This window comes from Pseudophryne corroboree, chromosome 1, assembly GCF_028390025.1.
Source record: "Pseudophryne corroboree isolate aPseCor3 chromosome 1, aPseCor3.hap2, whole genome shotgun sequence".
NCBI lineage: Eukaryota > Metazoa > Chordata > Amphibia > Anura > Myobatrachidae > Pseudophryne > Pseudophryne corroboree.
The window spans coordinates 507,470,624-507,487,724 of NC_086444.1; the positions used below are offsets into that span (position 1 = coordinate 507,470,624).

Consider the following 17,101-nt stretch of genomic DNA (forward strand, 5'->3'; position numbering starts at 1 on the left):
AAATTCCCAGGTTGCTTGACCCGGTAATTCAACCTGCGTGATAAGAGGGGTTATTCCCGGGTAATTACCGGGTAGGCGCAGTGTGAACAGGATACTCGGGTCGATGCAAACCAGTACACGTTCACTGCATAGGGAGTGGCAGTGTGCAGATGATGTCATTTCGTAGCTCTGCCTCCGCATCCGCCCCCCCATGCCGGCTCCGTTCCCGCCTCTGGATGCAACTCAAGCCGACATATTGCCAAGTCAGGATTGGAGGCATGTAGAGTCCAAATGCTGGGTCCCACCCGGGAAGGACCCATTTCCAATCCCCAGGTGGGACCTGGCATTGCGATCTGAAAGTGGTATAACTCTCTCTGCTCATGTTATATCTGCCCCACCTGCACTGCACATGGTTTTGCCCATTACAGAAAAGCGCAACGGAATTTGCTGCGCTATATAAGAAACTGTTAATAAATTAGAGAAAGATTTTGCTTTTGCGATCCATGCTGAATCAGGCCTTAAGTCACAAATTTTATTTCTTTTGTTTACAATATACTTTTCACTTTAAAAGTCCTTGAGTGTTGTCCCTTTTCTCTGAATATGTTTAATGATATAATTCACCCCAGCCCCCCTAGTGGCCACTTGCATCTCCCCTCTGAGAGGCGGTGGCGGTGGGGTTTGCATGTTAGGGGGCACTAGGCTGAAGCTTTGCCTAGGGTGGAGAGAGAACTTGTACCGGCCTTGGGTACAGTGAAGAGCTGTTGTAGAAGGAGTGACAGTACCATATATTCCCAAGGTTACTCCGACGTGTATTTGAAGCACAACATTCACAACCTTACTACACTGAGGTACTACAAGTACAGGGTGCATAAGGCATTGCCTTTCTCTGGGCCGTGGCCTGCCAAAGAGGCCAAGTAAAGCCCACAGATTGTTGTGGCCACGCCCTCCTTCATGGTGCCACTATAGGAGCACCTACAGGTGCTTGATATTCACAACTGAGTGTTGCTACATCCCCACATCTAGTCACCCACTCTGACATGGCAGCCCTGCTCATTATACTCACAGTGTATAATGTGCATACTATTTTGTTCGTCGGGAGGCTTGCCACCTAGCAACAGCTGGTGGGTTAGGTGCAAGCCTCCCGACGATCGCTGGAAAGGTATAGTGAAAGAAAACTTTCACTTACCTTTCCACAGCCTGGGGGAAGTGGGGACAGAGCCGCGGGTAGCGGCCGCTCCCGGACCCGTTTGCGCGCATCGCGCGCGTCACGGAAGCGCGCGCACAGCCGGGCATGCGCGCGCCCACTGGGCACGTGCGCGCGTACCATATAAGGCGCTAGGCCCCACCCCCAGTTCAGATTTTACCTCAACGCTGCAGGATGGAGGACACAGTGTCTGTGTCAGCTACGCCTACAGACACCCTCATAGTGTCCCCACAGCGCAGCAAAAGAGGCAGGCAGCCTTCTAGGAAAAGCCTAGGAGAAGCTGCTGACACAACTTCGTCAGATGAGGACATTATATTTAAAAGAAGGAAAATCATTAACCCTGTCAGGTCGGATGACAACAGGGACAGCTCTGAGGAGGGAGAAGTCAGTCAGAATGCTGAGACTCCTCCTCCTGCATATTCTCACAGAGTGGTGAGCAGTGTAGGACTGGGGCATGTAGGGCCCACCGGGGGAATGCAGTGGTAGGGGCCGGGGTTAGGGGTGTGTCCAGTTTGCAGAGGAGGTGTGGCCTGTCACCTCATTGGTTTGACTAACCATTAAAGAGTGCAACATCTGGGCCCCTTCATAAATATATATATATATATATATATATATATATATATACACAGTAAATTCAGCTGCTGCATGCATGATAAAGTACCAGATTAATAACAGATTGATAACAGCAATGCACTGTAGAAAATACACCATAGTCCAGTATAAGGTAACATATGTATAATGTATAATTCAAGTGCACAGTCTGGAACTTGATCCTTAGAGCAGGAGGTGGGCCCCCAGTCAGTAGGGCCCACTGGTGGTTTCCCCTGTACCCCTGTAGGCCAGTCCAAGCCTGGTGGTGAGAAAGTGCACAAGTAAAAAGAAACACACTGACCATGTTTCTTCTAGAGATGCCAGTTCAGGTAAAAATATCTCTTTCCCAGGTATTGCCAGTGCTTGAAATACCTCTAAGGGCCATAGCAGACCCCCCTCTCCTGCCCACAGCCGACATACATTCCCTGTCACTGATCGGCAACCTGCACAGGACCGCACTGATAAGGGGACTACTCATAGTCATACAACCCCCCTTTCCCACGCATTTAGGGAAACTGGTTACCCTCCAGTAGATTGGGAATCAGAGGAAGTAACCAGGACTAGCGCATCCTCTCGCAGAGGCGAATATAGTGACTTGCAGATGGCCTGTGTAGCCTTAGCGGGTAGAATGCCACCTTCTAAAATATATTCAGCCCACTGGGCTCTGAGCGAACGCTCCCAAGTTTACAATTTTGCCCAGTTGATTGGGAATCAGAGGAAGTAACCAGGACTAGCGCATCCTCTCGCAGAGGCGAATATAGTGACTTGCAGATGGCCCGTGTAGCCTTAGCGGGTAGAATGCCACCTTCTAAAATATATTCAGCCCACTGGGCTCTGAGCGAACGCTCCCAAGTATACAATTTTGCCCAGTTAGCCTTTAGAACGGCATTAGTTAAGGAGGATGACATGGTTCTCCGTAACCACACTGGCATCCCAGATATTCTGGCCCTATTTGCCCCTGACATCGACCCGGCCTTAACTTCACTCATGGGGGAAAAAGTCCAGAGTGACACTATGGACAAATTGCTAAGAAAAATCCAATTTAAGGTTTCAGACGCCGCGGGTCCTTTATTATTTGTCCTTGACAAAGCAGAAAAAGAAGGCGTCTCAGGGGGCTCCCTAGATTCCCTGGTAGCTTCTAAAATGGCACTCATAAAGGCTATTAGTAGGGCTACCTTAATAATTGATCAGACATTTGATTTCATATCGAACTCACGTAGAACTCGCTGGCTAGCTAATGCAGGGCTAACTAACCTAGCACCCAGACCAGTAGATGTCCCCAATCTGATAGATTCTGACCTTTTCGGACCCGATTTCATAGACGAAGTGAAGGTACGCTATAAAGCTCGCAAATCCTTCGCGGACCTTAAAGGACCTCAGCCTTCCAGGCGGCCCTTTCATCAGGAGGGTCGTCCTGTGGGAGCCAGCAGCCCGACCCGAGACTACAGAGGCGCTCCTAGAGCTCACAGAGGTGGCCTTCCCGAACACGGACCGCAAGAGTCGCAGGGTCCGGCGGCACATACGCCCCCAGGAAAGACAGAGGATACGGTAAGTCACTTTACTTTGCAACCTCCTCCTTGTCTTTCCCAGGCAATAGCCTCCTGGAGGCAGATTACCACAGACAGGTGGTTGCTAAAAATCGTGGAAAAAGGTTTATCCCTCCCCCTTTTACATTTTCCACGACAAATTTTCCCCTGCTCAAAAAACGCCAGTCCGTTATTAGATGGAGTACTGTCCCTTGCCCTACAGTTAGGCAAGATAGAGTTGGCAGACACTTCCACAAGAGGCTGGGTCAGTCACGTCAGGAAACAGGACGGTTCATACATACCAGTCTTAAATGTCAAATCTCTCAACCGACACATAAAACCTTGCTCTTTCCGTATGGAGGGCTTAGCCGACATACCTTTCCTACTAACAAGGAACGATTTCTGTATCAAAATAGACCTCAAGGAGGCCTTTCACACAATTCAAATGCACCCAAACCACAGAAGACTTCTAAGGTTCCTGTGGAAAGACGTTCTCTATCAGTGGACCGTCATGGTTTTCGGCCTTCCCAACGCTACCTACACGTTCACTCGTCTTATTAAAGCAGTGATCTCTCACCTACGCCAGAGAACGATCCGTTGCATAATCTACCTAGATGACTTGTTAGTAGTCCATGCAGACCAGAAAACCCTTCTGCTTCACAAAGAACTAATTCTTTCTCTCCTCCAGAACCTAGGGTTTACAATAAATTACGACAAGTCTATATTAACACCCACCCAGTCAATTGTTTTTCTGGGATTCTTACTAGATACCCCTTCTTTCTCGATAGCAGTTCCCCCAGACAAGTGGAGAGACATTCAAGACTTCGTAACTCGAACCCTGAAACACCGTTTCTCGCTGAGAGACTTGGCCAGAGTCATAGGGAAGATGAGATCTTTAGATCCTGGTTTTCTCCACGCTACCCTTGTCTGCAGACACTCTCAGATTCTTCTTTCAGCTCTCCTTCCTCAGGGATGGACTTGGTCAGACAAGATCATCTTGACACCCTTGGTTCTCAAAGAGATTCGCAGTTGGAGGGACCTTTGGCTACCACCCCCCAGACCTCTCCTACCTCCTCCTCCAGACATTGTCATCACATCAGATGCGTCCTTCTCAGGTTGGGGAGCATTTACAAGAGACCAAGCGGTAAGGGGAAGATGGTCCACTCAAGAATCGACAGCGCACATCAATCTATTAGAATTGAGGGCGGCGAAGTTAGCACTTTCCTCTCTAGTTCCCCCGACCTTCCAGAACAACTCAGTTCTTCTATGTCTAGACAACAGGACTGCAGTGTCCTACCTCAACAGAATGGGGGGCACTCGATCCCTGACACTCTGTCAAGAAGCTTTAGACATCTGGAACTGGGCGGTGGAAAGATCCATACTCCTCTCTGCAACATATATCCCAGGAGAGCTAAACGAGTTAGCCGACTCCTTATCCAGGAAGAAATTAACACTGGATCGGGTGACTCTGAGACCGAAAATTTTCACCAGTATCATGAGGACCTTTGGTCAACCGCAATTAGACCTGTTTGCAACTCCATCGAACACACAGGTCCCAACCTTCGTGTCTAAAATCTGGACTCAAGGGGCGCTCCACTCAGATGCAATGTCCTTTCCGTGGACATATCTAGTTCTCCCATATGCTTTCCCTCCCCCAGCTAAGCTACTGAAGGTACTTCACAAGATCAAGACAGACAGAGTGCCTCAACTTGTCTTGGTTTATCCCGTGTGGCCTACCCAAGTTTGGTTCCCCTTGATCAACCCTCTTCGCAAGGGACCCAAGCTTCCCCTAGGCATGTCCAAGGGTTGTTTCCAAGGTACTCCCGACCTCCTTCAGGAACTTCCACATTGCATGTGGATAGCGACATTACTTGGTTGCTGACCACTACTAACCTTTCGACCGCCTCAGTAACCTTGATCAATGCTTCCCTTAGACCCAGAACAAAATCCAGGTACCAGTCCATCATAAATGAGTTTATGTCTTGGCAAGCTTCTAAAAATCTTCCTTCGGCTTTTTTTCCCAACCTAACTTAGCGATAGACTTCCTAGCCGTTAAGTTTGAGTCTGGCCTGGCATCCGCCACCATACGGTCTTATGGCTCAGCCCTAGCTCTTCTCATTCCAGGGTTTACGGAAAACAAGATGTACCTTAGATTACTCAAAGGTATCTTCTTGTCTAGGCCTCCATGTCCGCGATACTCTTCCACGTGGGACATTAATCCTTTCTTAAATTATTTAGCCACAATACCTTCAGATTCTGACATCTCCAATCTTTCAAGAAAACTGGCTTCTCTACTAGCACTAGCTTTCGCAGCCAGAGGAGCCGAACTTTCCTTAATAGACACATCCGAACCCTGGATGACAACCACTCCAATGGCATTCCATATCGTCCTTAAAGGTCACACAAAAACCAGTTCCATTCAAAACGCTTTGGTAGAGTTTGACCTAGTCAGTGACCAGTCAGACACGGATCTTTGCATAGTCTAGTGCTTATCCGCTTATCTCACAACAACAGCTCCATGGAGAGATAACATTTCTAACCTTTTTATCACATGCCGAAAGCCTTTTCATCTGGCTAGACCCTCTACAATCAGAGGATGGATAGTTTCTGCCATGCAAAGCTCAGGCATAGATACCTCCATTTTCAAGGGACACTCCATCCGCAGAGCCGCCGTCACGTCGGCAGTGGCGAGAGGCTTAACCTTACAATCCATAATGCAGGCCGCACGTTGGTCGTCCACTCGTACCTTCGAGAAACATTATTGGAGGCCTTCTGATACTCAAAGGAAAGAATTCATTAGAGCAACCACCAGCTATGTGGTAGTCTACCCACCAGCTGTTGCTAGGTGGCAAGCCTCCTGACGAACAAACACTAGTTTGCAGGAATCTATGACCTGCAAACTCTATTTGTTCTAGGGAATAGGATTGCCACCTAGCAACAGCTCCCACCCTACCCACCCTATACCTTGCTAGGTCTGTTGGTTGTAATCTCTAACAACAGTCATTAATTATGCCTATTTATCTCTTTGAATTTCAGGCGCTCCGAAAGGTCCGAAGAAGCAGCCGCAGACGCAGCAACCTAAAGATCAAAAATAGCCTTACAAATATCTTTGTTAAGCACTGCAAGTTGCAGGAGTTTTGCTTATATGCTAATTTCACAGCAGCATAACAGTTCCTTCTTGGCCATCGCCAGTTGTTTTTTCTTATCACCTGTATTACTGTTGAAGGGTTTCTAGTAAACACATTTCGTTTCTGCATATATATGGTCTCCCGTGTCCTTTGTTACTAGGTTACAGGAGCTAGGGTGATCTTACCCCCCCTTTAAAAAAAAAAATCTTCCGTAAAATCTGAACTGGGGGCGGGGCCTAGCGCCTTATATGGTGCGCGCATGTGCCCAGCATGCGCGCGCGTGCCCGGCTGTGCGCGCGCACTCCCGTGACGCACGCGAACGGGTCCGGGAGCGGCCGCTACCCGCGGCTCTGTCCCCGCTTCCCCCAGGCTGTGGAAAGGTAAGTGAAAGTTTTCTTTCACTATACCTTTCCAGCGATCGTCGGGAGGCTTGCACCTAACCCACCAGCTGTTGCTAGGTGGCAATCCTATTCCCTAGAACAAAGAGAGTTTACAGGTCATAGATTCCTGCAAACTAGTGTTTTCCACATGGTGTTTCATATTTCAGCTTTCTGAGAAATGTATATTTCTACTTTCATGTATTCATTTTCTTTTTAATTCTCCTTTAATATGAAAGTAACATAAAGGGCAAATAGTGTTTCATTTTGAATGTCCTAACATTAAAAATACATTAATTCCCCCTTTGAAACCAGATGTTTCTCGGATAATGAATGTAAGAAAAATAATTATAGTTGAAGTTCATAATTTAATTGTATATACTAAAAATTCAGCAGAGGGCAGCCTGGTCTTGTGCTGTTCAGTAGGCTCCAGGGAACCACTAGGGAAATACATCCATCTGATACTGAACTGTCAGACATCCAGGCATCCTTATAACACTTATCTACATTTTATCACTTAGATTTTATTGAAATGTTGAATGCAAGTGGTGAATAGTATGAGGCTCTATAGCTTACTAACATTGAAGACAACATTAAAGACAACTTGTTTTTGCATAGTTTAATATATTTAAATATTACACATCTTTATGTGTTTATGGACCGTATCCTGGAACTACTGTACCAAAAAGGAAGCTGCTTAATATCTAATGCAGAGGTTCTCAAACTCGGTCCTCATTACCCCGCACAGTGCATGTTTTGCAGGTAACCCAGCAGGTGCACAGGTGTATTTATTACTCACAGACACATTTTAAAAGGTCCACAGGTGGAGTTAATTATTTCACTTGTGATTCTGTGAGGAGACCTGCAAAATATGCACCGTGTGGGGTAATGTGGACAGAGTTTGAGAACCTGTGATCTAATGAATACAAAACTGCAGACCGAGACAGCACCTGCAGCACAAAGATGGGTGATAGTGTGTTCGCACTAGCACCTGGTTCCGGAGTTGCAGATGCTATAATATGAAAATGCTAGTGTCAGCCTTACCCTTGTGCACATGCCCACTGTAACACCGCCGGTGGTTCTAGACAGTATTCGGTCTTTAGGTCAACCTCACTTAGGTCAACAGTCATATTGGTCAACATGCATTAGGTAAACATGGTCATTAGGTCGACATGGCAAATGTCAACATGAGTTTTTCACAATTTATTTTTCATTTTTTTGAACTTTTCATACTTTACGATCCACATGGACTATGATTGGGAATAGTAACCTTGCCTGAAGTATGATGAGCAAAGTGATGAAAACTACACCCAAAAAACTCCAAAATATAATTTCGACCTTTTTCCATTTCAACCTTTTCCGTGTCGACCTAAAGACCATGTCAACCTTTTCCAGGTGTCGACCTAGTCACTGGTCGACCTAATGACTGTTGACCTAGTTAGGGTCGATCGAATGATCCACACCCGTTCCAGACAGTCCACTACCACGCACCAGCAGTGCACCATCAGCACACTTGTGTCTAGCATCAACACTTGCACCTGCTGCCAGAACATGGCACAGACTGTGGAAGCACCTAAGAATGCAGTCCGCTAGCAAGTGACATGCCTGCAACACTCCCATAACATGTCCATGAGATGGAATTTTTGGTGTTCACTTCAGGCCACCTCCTAGATGCCACCCAGTAATGCCCATAGCTTCGTCTCTCAAGTTCTGATACCAGCTTTCCTATATGCAATAGTGCTTTTCTCTATACACTCAGGGTAACGCATGGCTGTTGGGGTTTTCTGACGTTTTTACATGTGAGCAGTAGCAAATAATTACCCAACTGTGTGGGGAACTGCATGCACCTATGAATCAGGCCTATAAAGTCCTTTACAGCTTCATGTTTTAGGTTCTCTTTCTATTATCAGAGCTAGATTAATAAGGAATCTGAAGAGACTACAGCACCATGTCCCTGTCATGAAATAGGCCCCAGACATCCTACAAAAACACACACAAAATCTATATATTAAGGGCAGTTAGGTTACTTAATAATGTATCATTAACAGATTACATGATGCGCTGTTATTGAATTAAAGGTTTAGCCCATATCTGCTGAGAAAGCTAAAATGCAAATGTAATTGTAAATGGAACTAAAACCTTCATATTACTTTGGCATCCTAATTCCAATGAAGAAAAAAGAAGAAATTATACATTGTAATTATCTACTGTTATATCTCTTTTACTCCTAAGTCCCAGGTACAACCCTGGACACTGAACACGGTTGTGTCAAAACAGCTTGAAAGTTGAAACCCGTTCACACCGCTGGCTGGACCAGTGCCATTTTTCCGTCCGGGCCAGCCTTGCAATCGCATGGGGCGCCGGGCCTGGCTATTGTGTGCCGTATTCTGGCCCTCATTCCGAGTTGATCGGTCGCAAGGCGAATTTAGCAGAGTTACACACGCTAAGCCGCCGCCTACTGGGAGTGAATCTTAGCTTCTTAAAATTGCGACCGATGTATGCGCAATATTGCGATTACTAACTACTTAGCAGTTTCAGAGTAGCTTCAGACTTACTCTGCCTGTGCGATCATTTCAGTGCTTGTCGTTCCTGGTTGACGTCACAAACACACCCAGCGTTCGCCCAGGCACTCCCACCGTTTCTCCGGACACTCCTGCGTTTTTTCCGGAAACGGTAGCGTTTTCAGCCACACGCCCCTGAAACGCCGTGTTTCCGCCCAGTAACACCCATTTCCTGTCAATCAGATTACGATCGCCGGAGCGAAGAAAAAGCCGTGAGTAAAAATACTTTCTACATAGTAAAGTTACTTGGCGCAGTCGCAGTGCGAACTTTGCGCATGCGTACTAAGCGGATTTTCACTGCGATGCGATGAAAAATACCGAGCGAACAACTCGGAATGAGGGCCCCTATGCGGTCTGGCCAGCCGCATAGAATACTATGAAAACGTCCCTCCCAAAATGGCCGCAAGACAGGACACTCTTTGTTGTACCTGTGTTGCATTTCCATTTCAATTTGATTCTTGTTATTAACCCTTTCTGACAATTTATGTTAACTTGACACTTGTATATTACCGCTTTCTCTGGATTCCTTAGTGGTGAATATTTGGCTTGATTACTGCTCTTTGCTCCTATGGCCTCCTTAAGCCATAAGCCCTCTCTGCACAAGCTACCAACCCACTGGTCCTATCCATTTATGTTAGTTCCTACCCTTGGTTGGATTCCATTACCCATTAATAAATGATCATCTCTCTCCGATTACAAGAATAATTGCAGAAATTAAAAATTTACTAGACTGAATTGGCCTCATTTAGAGTTGGACCAAAGACAACATATTTGCCATAATATATGAAATTTATACTGAATGTTGAGGAATAATGGAAGAGGGTAAAGGTAAGCTTAGTACAGTAATGGTGCACTTATGTAAGTGCAACATAATTAAGTGGACACACGATATCTACATATATGCCTTTTAGGAGGTGCATCTCCTCGAGGTACTTACTGTAAGGGTTGGTGCACAGAGACATAATCATGACACTGGCCAAGAGCAGCACTATCTAATTGTGTAATGGCTTATCCAACTGATAGTATTTAATTCATTTTAGTTGAAGCTATATAATATCAAGTCACAGCCATCTATTAAAAATGCTTGGAATTTTGCTTTTGGACTACTGCAAGACAGCAGATCGTCATTGGATGTGGCAGTGATTGTATATTATCACATTTTATGTAGTGATGAGTGGGTTCGGTTCCTCGGAATCCGAACCCCCCCGAACTTCACCCATTTTACACGGGTCCGAGGCATACTCGGATACTCCAGTATTGCTCAGTTAACCCGAGCGCGCCCGAACGTCATCATCCCGCTGTCGGATTCTCGCGAGATTCGTATTCTATATAAGGAGCCGCGCGTCGCCGCCATTTTTCACTCGTGCATTGGAAATGATAGTGAGAGGACGTGGCTGGCGTCCTCTCACTTTGTTTCAGAACTTTCAGGGGGCTGCAAATATCTTTATTCTGGGGACCAGCAGTATTATAGGAGGAGTACAGTGCAGAGTTTTGCTGACCAGTGACCACCAGTATTATAAGTTCTCTGCCTGAAAAACGCTCCATATCTGTGCTCAGTGTGCTGCATATATCTGTGCTCACACTGCTTTATTGTGGGGACTGGGGACCAGCAGTGTTATATAGGAGGAGTACACTGCAGAGTTTTGCTGACCAGTGACCACCAGTATTATACGTTCTCTGCCTGAAAAACGCTCCATATCTGTGCTGCATTGTAGTATATAGTAGGAGTACAGTGCATCATTTTGCTGACCACAAGTATATAATATATAGGAGTATGGTACAGAAGGCCACTGCTCTACCTACCTCTGTGTCATCAAGTATACTATCCATCCATACCTGTGGTGCATTTCAGTTTTGCACAGTTTGCTAACCACCAGTATATACTATATAGCAGTACGGTACAGAAGGCCACTGCTCTACCTACCTCTGTATCGTCAAGTATACTATCCATCCATACCTGTGGTGCATTTCAGTTTTGCACAGTTTGCTGACCACCAGTATAACTATGTATATATAGCAGTACGGTACAGTAGTCCACTGCTCTACCTACCTCTGTATCGTCAAGTATACTATTCATCCATACCTGTGGTGCATTTCAGTTTTGCAGTTTGCTGACCACCAGTATATACTATATAGCAGTACGGTACAGAAGGCCACTGCTCTACCTACCTCTGTGTCGTCAAGTATACTATCCATCCATACCTGTGGTGCATTTCAGTTTTGCACAGTTTGCTGACCACCAGTATATACTATATAGCAGTACGGTACAGAAGGCTACTGCTCTACCTACCTCAGTGTCATTTCAGTTGTGCGCAGTATATATATAGTAGGCCATTGCTATTGATATATTACTGGCATATAATTCCACACATTAAAAAATGGAGAACAAAAATGTGGAGGGTAAAATAGGGAAAGATCAAGATCCACTTCCACCTTGTGCTGAAGCTGCTGCCACTAGTCATGGCCGAGATGATGAAATGCCATCAACGTCGTCTGCCAAGGCCGATGCCCAATGTCATAGTAGAGAGCATGTAAAATCCAAAAAAATAAAGCTCAGTAAAATGACCCAAAAATCTAAATCAAAATCGTCTGAGGAGAAGCGTAAACTTGCCAATGTGCCATTTACGTCACAGAGTGGCAAAGAACGGCTGAGAGCCTGGCCTATGTTCATGGCTAGTGGTTCAGCTTCACATGAGGATGGAAGCACTCATCCTGCTGCTAGAAAACTTAAAAGAGTTAAGATGGCAAAAGTACAGCAAAGAACTGTGCGTTCTTCTAAATCACAAATCCCCAAGGAGAGTCCAATTGTGTTGGTTGCGATGCCTGACCTTCCCAACACTGGACGGGAAGAGGTTGCGCCTTCCACCTTTTGCATGCCCCCTGCAAGTTCTGGAAGGAGCACCCGTAGTCCACTTCCTGATAATCAAATTGAAGATGTCACTGTTGAAGTACACCAGGATGAGGATATAGGTGTTGCTGGTGTAACACGAATATTATTTATTACCGATAGTTTAGCATTAAATTAATATATTTATTGATAGTATAAAAAATGTTTGGTTCATTTACAATTCAATGCCTGATGTTCATATAAATATATCGTGTTAGGAGAAATTTCACAATAAATATAATAGGTGTAAAAATATATATATGTAATAGAATATTATATATATATATATATAGTGTATATTATATATATATTTATAATGAAATATATATATATATATATATATATATATATATAGATGGATTTGGATGGGATAAATATCTGTACTTTATTTATTAAATTATATGTATAGTTTGTGTATGGGTGCATGTGTTTGATATTTCAGTCTGTGGTAACGTAGCACAAAAGAGACAGAGAGGGAGAGGCTATATGGATTCAATAATTGTGGTCGGTGATCATTCTGTCAGGCACTAACAGCTCTGACAGAAAGCTCTAGAATGCCACGAGCGCCCCACAAGCACTACAGCGCCACTGACCGGGGGGGTATAGCTCGAGGCTTAGGCGGGAAGAAGGGGGGCACGAGCCGTAGCTTAGAGGAGTATAAATAAAGCTCCCCGCCAGCGCTAGGCAGACTGCGGTTCCCCCTGCGAGAGTGCACACCTGGATCTCCTGTGCAGCTGACAGAGCTGCATATTGTCACAGCTGCCAGCGGAGTCCAGGTGATGTGACCGGAGCAGGGCAGACGGAGAGGCGCTGACGGGCGGCAGCGTGAGTGCTATTTAATGTACTCACCGTTGTGCCGGGGCTGCCGTGGACACCCGCGGATACGGGAGCCGTGAGGTCCGGCGCCGAGGAGTGGAAGAGGTCCGGCGCTGATCCCAGCGGAGGAGTGCTGAGGCTGGCTACAGAGGCGCCAGCAGGACCCAGGAGGCGGCAAGTGTAGCGGTATCCCCGAGGCTGACAAGGGAAGAGGAGGGCTGGCTCTAGTGGGAGTGACGGCCCATAGCAACCAGAGAAGCCACTCTGGTTGCTAAGACAGCGAAGTGAAGTGCCGGTGTAATGATGAGGGGGATCTCCGCCCACCTTACGCTGTGTCATAGAAAAGGAGGAGGAGTCGGGGGAGCGCTCAGCACCGCATCAGTACAACTAAAGCGTGAGTGAACAAACCCATCATCTTACACCTTTTGCACACCTAACCTAAGCACAAGAATACCAGCACTAGGCATCCTTAGCACCATTTTAAACAGATAACTATAAGCATAATGTGCCCAGAGTGAACAATATATAACATTACTACACGTTGGGGAAATAAAGAAAGACATATTAATGCTAGAGGTGTGGAAAGGAATCAAGTAGCCTCCTGCAGTTGGTCAATTATAACTAAAAGCACAGGGATGTCAGGTGGACACAAGTCCATATCCACATAAACTATATTGCAGTGGATAGTAAGTGAATAACCAACACTATTATAGCCTGGCATTTGGGCTCAAGCATTAACTTATAGCATTTTAATCTAAAGGTGTAATATATATATATATTATTGAAGTCATCCCACAGGACTGTCAGCTGGTCCGAGGAGGAGAGTTAGGGAGGCGTTAATGCAGCATCCCCGGAATTAAAGTGTTCGTGCATTTAATCAGGCTGCATACACAGAAAGGACAATAATGACTGGAAATACTACAGCAGGCAGTTGTTGAAGGAACACAGCAGCCAGGGATATGAAACTCTAAAATTTCTAAGGAGTTCAGTATAGAATTATTCAGCTATAGTCCCTCTTTTATTGCTTGTATAGTAATGGAAAGCTGATGTCTGTTACAACTAAGGAAAAGACACCTTTATCCAATAGTCAAAAGAGAAACATAGTTGGCAATATATTGCAACATATTTAACAGGATTTGCTACAGTAGCATTCAGCATTGAGATCATCACTTCACTCACCGACTAAGAAAGGAGAGGAAAATGTTATTTTGCTAAGGACTTGGTGTTAAATGTTTATTATAAAGTACTGCTTCATTTTATGAGTTTTATTGGCCATTGTAGTGCACTAGTATTTTAGGAGTACCCGGGTCACTCTCATACTAGCCTTAAGGTAATTTTTGTGTATGCATGCAGACAAATTGTATAGGTTCCTGAAAGGGAAATAGTTGTATGGGATAAAAAAGTATATAATTTATCTTACCAGGTTTATAATAAATGTATACATTCACCCTTTCACTGTTTTTGGGATAAATAAATACATGTGTTTATACTTACCAAATACTAATGTGAATTTTGAAAGTCCATCTGGAGAACCTGGAAGTGGAAACAGAAGACAAGGTATAATATTATATTGAGAGGAATGTACACATATATACAGTTATGATATAGATAAATTTGCATTTAGAGTACATAAAAAGAACACAAAGAAAAAGTGGGGCTTACCCAGGCAAGCCTAGATAATCAGCTTGGGTGGAGGCACAAATACCAAGTAATCATCCCTTAGTGAGAAGCCCAATAATTAGAGTATAAGGGGAGGGGTTACAAATTGGAGGCACCGCGTGAGATCATTTTGTAAGATACTCAGGAGTAAGGGAAGCACAGTAGCCAAAATGAATCAATATACAAGTAGTGAAGCATTTGATTGGTGCACAAGGAAGGGAGTGACTCCCGAAAGGAGTTTTGTATTGTGTGGGGATCTCACAGACATCACAGACGGAACAATTATGACAGAGATGTTATTCCTTTTTGGGATAAAACAACCAAAGATTTCAGATAAGCAATTCAGGGAAAACGGAGAGTTGTGTGCTGTATTAATAACTACTAGTCAAGACCTAGAGTCTGAGTTGTTACCTAAGGTGGTAGCTGTGAGATCGAACCCTGAACGCAGATGGAAAATTATATGGCCTGAAAAGGAAGGCAGTGAAAGAGCTGCTGAACCATTAATTGTGGGTGACATGTCTTTTCCGGCTAGACGAGATCCCTCTGCAGCTGTGGGAGAAGGTAGTCAATCACAGGGTATTGAGGAAAAGTTAGGGAATCAGTTAGAAGTTATAGCTGATAAAGTAGTACATCAATTAGAAAGATGGCATTATGAGGGTAGTTATAGGCGATTGAGGATTTTCTCAGGAATGCTTCCTGTACCTACTGGCGAGGAACCGTATGAGGCCTGGAGGGAGGCAGCTATACAGCAGTCTGAGGAGTGGCATTGCCCTGATCATATAAAGAAGCAAAGGATTGTAGAAAGTTTACAGGGACCCGCTATGGGAATCATTCAGGCCACTAGGAAAAGTAATCCTGAGGCCACTGTGGCTGATTACTTCCAGGCCTTAGAATGCACCTATGGGACATTGGAAGATGTAGGTGATTTGGTTGCTAGATTCAACCATACTTATCAAGAGACAGGGGAGAAGTTGTCACAGTATGTGTATAGATTGGATAAAATAATCCATAAAATTATAGATAAAGGAGGATTATCTCCTGCTGAGGTTAATAGCAGTAGGTTGAAACAAGTAATTCGAGGAGCTTTAACAACTGACCCTGTGGCTCAGCGTTTACGGTGTACCGCTCTATTATTAGGAAGCCCCACCCTTAATGATTTAATTAAGGAGATTACCCAGGAGGAAGCTTTAATCGCCAATAGGGAAAAAACCCATGCCAAAGCCGTAAAAGTAGTAGTACCCTCCCCTGAGACTCAAGGATCAAGGGATGACAAGTTACTTACTTTGGTAGAGGAACAAAATAAAAAAATTGACCAGCTTATTCTGGCTCTAAATCAAAGGATGGCACCTTCCAATGTAGCTTCCCGTAATTCTATTAGGGGAATTAACAACGGTAGGGGAAATTTTAGAAGAGGTGGAGATTTTACATCAAGAGGGTGTTTCCGATGTGGACAGCTAGAGCATAGGGCCGTGAACTGTCCCTTAGGATGGGGTACTTCTGAAGTGGGAACTAATGGTCAGTTAGATAATGCTTCCATTCAGGGAAACGACAGTGGGAGGCTGGCGGGCCCCTCGCCGTCTCCCAGAAATTAGATGTAGATTCAATGGGGAGTGCCCAGTGGAGTAGTTCAATCCCTGATGGTATGATAGGACCTGCTCCGCGTGTGGTTGTTAAATTGAATGGACATCCCTGCCCTGTTTTGTTAGACAGTGGGTCTCAGGTATCCATTATATTTGAGCATTGGTATAGACACTATCTCTCTGATGTTCCTATTAAGCCCTTAGAAGGATTGGTAATCTGGGGATTAAGTGACCAGAAATACCCATATTTGGGTTATGTACTAGTTAACATAGAGGCCATCTCTGCAGGAACATAATCATCGTCTGCTTAAAGTACTGGACAGGTTACTTAAGCTTTCTATAGATAAGTGTAGGCTCTGCCAGCCCTCTGTTACTTATTTGGGACAAGTGGTGAGCCGACATGGTATTTCTACTGACCCCACTAAAGTGGAAGCTGTGAACAGGTGGCCAAGACCCACAAAGCTGAAGGAGTTAAGATCTTTCCTGGGGTTTTGTGGGTATTACCGCCGCTTTGTGCCCTATTATTCTGTGATATGTCGCCCACTTACTAAATTGACCAAGGGGTATCCACCCGTTGGCAAAACCTCATTGGTCAAATCGTGTAAAAAGGAAGGTTATTTTAAACCGTCCGAGGAATTTGGGGATAGATGGACAAGCAAGTGTGAAGAGGCCTTTCTCAAGTTAAAATGGAGTCTTACCAATGCCCCTGTGTTGGCATATGTTGATCCCACAATGCCCTATGTGATACATGTGGATGCGTCTTTTGATGGTCTAGGGGCAGTGTTGTACCAAA

General features: G+C 45.0%; 1 protein-coding gene across 1 annotated transcript; it reads left to right on the forward strand.

The window, feature by feature from the left end:
- The first annotated feature begins 14,898 nt into the window (after positions 1–14,898).
- LOC134994261 (paraneoplastic antigen Ma1 homolog) lies at positions 14,899–16,320 on the forward strand. Its single transcript, XM_063950962.1, has one exon. It carries the CDS (start codon positions 14,899–14,901, stop codon positions 16,318–16,320), a length of 1,422 nt encoding a protein of 473 aa, XP_063807032.1.
- The last annotated feature ends 781 nt before the right edge of the window (positions 16,321–17,101 follow it).

Excerpts from the sequence above, each read along its gene's own strand:
- LOC134994261 (XM_063950962.1), top strand. The coding sequence starts at position 14,899 with ATGAATCAATATACAAGTAGTGAAGCATTTGATTGGTGCACAAGGAAG.